The following is a 3,984-nucleotide window of genomic DNA, read 5'->3' on the forward strand; positions in this document are numbered from 1 at the left end:
GTAAACCCGGGAGGCGGAGCTTGCAGTGAGCTGAGATCTGGCCACTGCACTCCAGTCCGGGCGACAGAGCGAGACTCCACCTCAAAAAAAAAAAAAAAAAAAAATTTCCTTTAGTAAATAGTCAAATTAAAGTTCAAGTTCCAGTCATATTGTTTCAAGATCTCTGCACCCCATTTTCCTTATGAAGTCAGTGCAGGGAGATGCTCTTCCTAATACAAGTGGGAGAGGGCTCCTTCTTGCTGTCTCCTAAATTTTCACTACAATGTCCCACCTGGTGTTTGTGCTATGCTAGTATCCCTATCACTCCCCCAACAGGAAGTCTGAGATCCTGCACCCCAGAGCTTCCTCATCACAGTGTCAAAGGCCCTCCCACCCTCATTAAAAACATGCTTGACAGCTTATACCCTGCATCTGCTATGTAACTTCTCTATCCATTTCCAGGCCCCCAACTCACCCCATCCTTTTCAAGTCAGCAGAAAGTGAAGTTACTATTTATAAGCTCACCATATAGAACATGGAACTACTACATTTCCCTAATTGGCCCTGCAGGTCCCAGATATGCCATCTGTCGTTAAAAGCTGCAACACAGGAACTGCTCCATCTCATGAACATACTGATCATAGCTAAGTCTCAGGAACTGTTAGTATCATAAATGGTAATAACGTTTCCTGGAAGACCATAAAATTTGAGGATAGCTTATAATATAGCAAATGACCTACTTCCCCTAAAAAATCAATTTGAAAACAATCCTGAGAAATTACCCTTAGGACACATAAGTAAAAGAAATTAAAGAGTAATTTTAAAAAGTACAATAAACTTTTAATTTTTATAAACTTAAAAACAAAATTGGAATTAACCTTGGAAAGTCATCTCCAAGGCCTCTAGCTTTGATATGAATTCTCTAATGACTCCTTCTCATAGAAACCTAATCCATAATGCCACAGTTCTACCCCTTCACTCCAGATGAAGCAAACAGGGAAAGACTCACATTCAAAAGTAGATGGAAGCAATAATCAGGGTACAGTAGAAGGAAATCCAATGGACAACTTCAGAACAAGTTATTTTATTTTGAAGATTAAAAGCAGTAGCTGACAATTGAAAAAAAGTTATTTGCTCAGTAAGACAGCATATACCTTCAAAGTAGTGGGCCTTTTATTACACATGAAAACAAAGGTATTGGTTATAGAGACCACAAATTATTTGGTTCCAACTTCACTGGGACAGGAAACACACCAAAGTGCTGAAGCCTGTGTTGGTATAAAACCTGTGATGAATGTGACACACAGGACCATCAACTCAATTCTTGTTTCTGAAAACAAATCTTGAAGCATCACTTCCAGAAGCATTTCTGTCCCTAGCAGAGTTCCAGCCAGGCTCCAGGCCACGAGGTGGTGTGCCACAGTTCCTCAGCTCTGTTCAGTTACTTTCACTATCTCAATCTTCAAGCAAGTAGTTAGGGTTAACTACCAAGTAGGGATCTTCTTCATAGCTCTCACTTCCCTCTGTGGAGCCTTTCAATCCAGCCTGGGTGAGCTCAATTAGAACATGATCCTGTGAAACACAAATATTTGTCCTCAGGTTTCAAGCAGTATTATACCAATGTCCAGATATAAGACTTGACCCTTCTTCTGGGTGTTTGCTATCAACATTTTCTTTCATTTCCCAACTAGAAACTCCTAGGAAAAGGACCACACTTCGAAAATCACTATCAGTGCTCTGCTAAACACTGTTCCTAGTAGGATGCTGACCTTTTCATACCATAAACCCCTTGTGGAAAATTAAGAAATACTTAAATATATTACATCAAATGCTTGTAAATATAACTTCAAAAAAAGGAAGCAATGCTTCAATTTTAAGGTTAAACAATTCTGCAAAATCTTCTAATTAACTGGAAGTCTGTTTCATACTTAATATCGTTCAGCAATTTTTAATTACTGACCCCTGAACTTTTTCATATACCACCATTTCATAGAGTTAGGAGAACAATCTATGAAGAAAATTCATCTGAAAAATTTTTCACTCTGAATAAAAAAAAGGTAGAACATGCCATCTGGCTTAAAATCTTGATGACAGATTTTAAGCCCATGATATAATTATAGGTCAGTCCAAATTGTCCACAAATGAGAAGAGCTCCTAGCCAAGCCCATAGAAAGGAACTCAGCAAATTGTGATTTGATCCTAAGAAGTTTGGCAAAGCTCCACAGTATAAACGCTGATGCCACTAAGGGGGACTGGACACTTTTTAAAAAATTGCCCTTTCAAATCTACTCCTGAAGTTGGACTGGACACTTTCAAGCACTCACTCTATGTGTTAACATACCTTCACAGGAGGCATATCTGATCGGCACAGTATAAGCTCTCTAGTTTTCTGTAGCAAATTAGTTCAGGTGGTAAGCCAAATTTTAAAAGGTAATCCAGGCCAGGCGCAGCAGCTCATGCCTGTAATTCCAGCACTTTGGGAGGCTGAGGCGGGTGGATCACCTGAGGTCAGGAGTTTGAGACCAGCCAGGCCTACATGGTGAAACACCATCTCTACTAAACATATCTCTATTAAACATACACAAATTAACCGGTTGTGGTGGCGGGCGCCTGTAACCCTAGCTACTCTGGAGGCTGAGATAAGAGAGTCACTTGAGACCAGGCACAGTGGCTCAAGCCTGTAACCCCAGCACTTTGGGAGGCCGAGACGGGTGGATCACGAGGTCAGGAGATCGAGACCATCCTGGCTAACATGGTGAAACCCCGTCTCTACTAAAAAATACAAAAAAAAAAAAACTAGCCAGATGAGGTGGCGGGCGCCTGTAGTCCCAGCTACCCGGGAGGCTGAGGCAGGAGAATAGTGTAAACCCGGGAGGCAGAGCTTGCAGTGAGCTGAGATCTGGCCACTGCACTCCAGCCTGGGTGACAGAGCGAGACTCCGTTTCAGAAAAAAAAAAGAGAGTCACTTGAACCCAGAAGGTGGAGGTTGCGGCAAACTGAGATCATACTACTGCACTCCAGTCTGGGCAACAGAGCAAGACTTTGTCTCAAATGAATAAATAAGTAAGTAAGTAATTCAAGTTTAGATCAGTTAGCTTCACAGTGTGTTCCAAAGTCCTGAAGTAGATTCCTTGCCTGGGTCGTTTTACTTTACGCTGATCCCAAGGAACACATAGACATGTCCTGCCACCAGAAAAGCAACTCTGGACCCTGATCTGAGTAGCTATTCTTACATCTCCCTACTCCCCAATAATCACACACTGATCTACCTTCACAGTAAGACGGTTTTTCAGAAGACACAACCCCAATACATGACCACTGTAATATTTACATAGTGAGCACTGTGAATTGGCACAACAGTTAAATCTCTGCCACATAATAGGACAATTTAATCATTCAACATACATTTGATCCTGCTATGTGCCAGGCACCACTGTAGCTCCTGGGGCAAAGTCTCTACCCTCACAGAACTTATATTCTATAAGAGAGACAAACTAACCACTTAAGTAAAGAATATACTACTGGGCCATGTTAAACATTATGAAGAAATACAAGGCAGGGTGACAGCAAGAACAGAAGGCTATTATTTTGGCAGGCTAGCAAGAAAGGCTTCTTTGAAGAGGTAACATTTGAGCAGACACTGGAGAGGAGGAGGGTATCTAGGGAAAAAGACAAAGGGTGCGTGCAAAGGCCCTCATATTTAGTGTGTCTAGGGAACAATGCCAGTGTCACTGGGGTGGAATGGGCAAGGGGAAGACTGCTGTGAAATGAGGTGAATGAGGGGACAGGGGTTACATTGTATATAGTTCTGCAGGCCATGACAAGGAGGCTGAATTTCATTCTTACATGAGAGAAGCACTGGAAGGGAGGGCAGTAAAATAATCTGATTTATATTTTAAAAAGACTTATCTGGGCCGGGCGTGGTGGCTCAAGCCTGTAATCCCAGCACTTTGGGAGGCCGAGACGGGCGGATCACAAGGTCAGGAGATCGAGACCATCCTGGCT

The 3,984-nt window shown here is 42.2% G+C and overlaps 1 protein-coding gene across 1 annotated transcript in view; it reads right to left on the minus strand.

Annotated features, from left to right (window-relative positions):
* Positions 1 to 1,047: 1,047 nt before the first annotated feature.
* The window catches only part of MCM6 (minichromosome maintenance complex component 6), a 37,466-nt gene continuing 34,529 nt past the window's right edge, over positions 1,048 to 3,984 (minus strand). The window contains exon 17 of the mRNA XM_011937733.1: positions 1,048 to 1,551. Within this exon, the coding sequence (XP_011793123.1) occupies positions 1,435 to 1,551 (117 nt within the window). The 3' untranslated portion in view covers positions 1,048 to 1,434. The remainder of the gene's footprint in view (positions 1,552 to 3,984) is intronic.

The sequence above is a fragment of the Colobus angolensis genome, unplaced genomic scaffold (assembly GCF_000951035.1).
Source record: "Colobus angolensis palliatus isolate OR3802 unplaced genomic scaffold, Cang.pa_1.0 Scaffold168, whole genome shotgun sequence".
NCBI lineage: Eukaryota > Metazoa > Chordata > Mammalia > Primates > Cercopithecidae > Colobus > Colobus angolensis.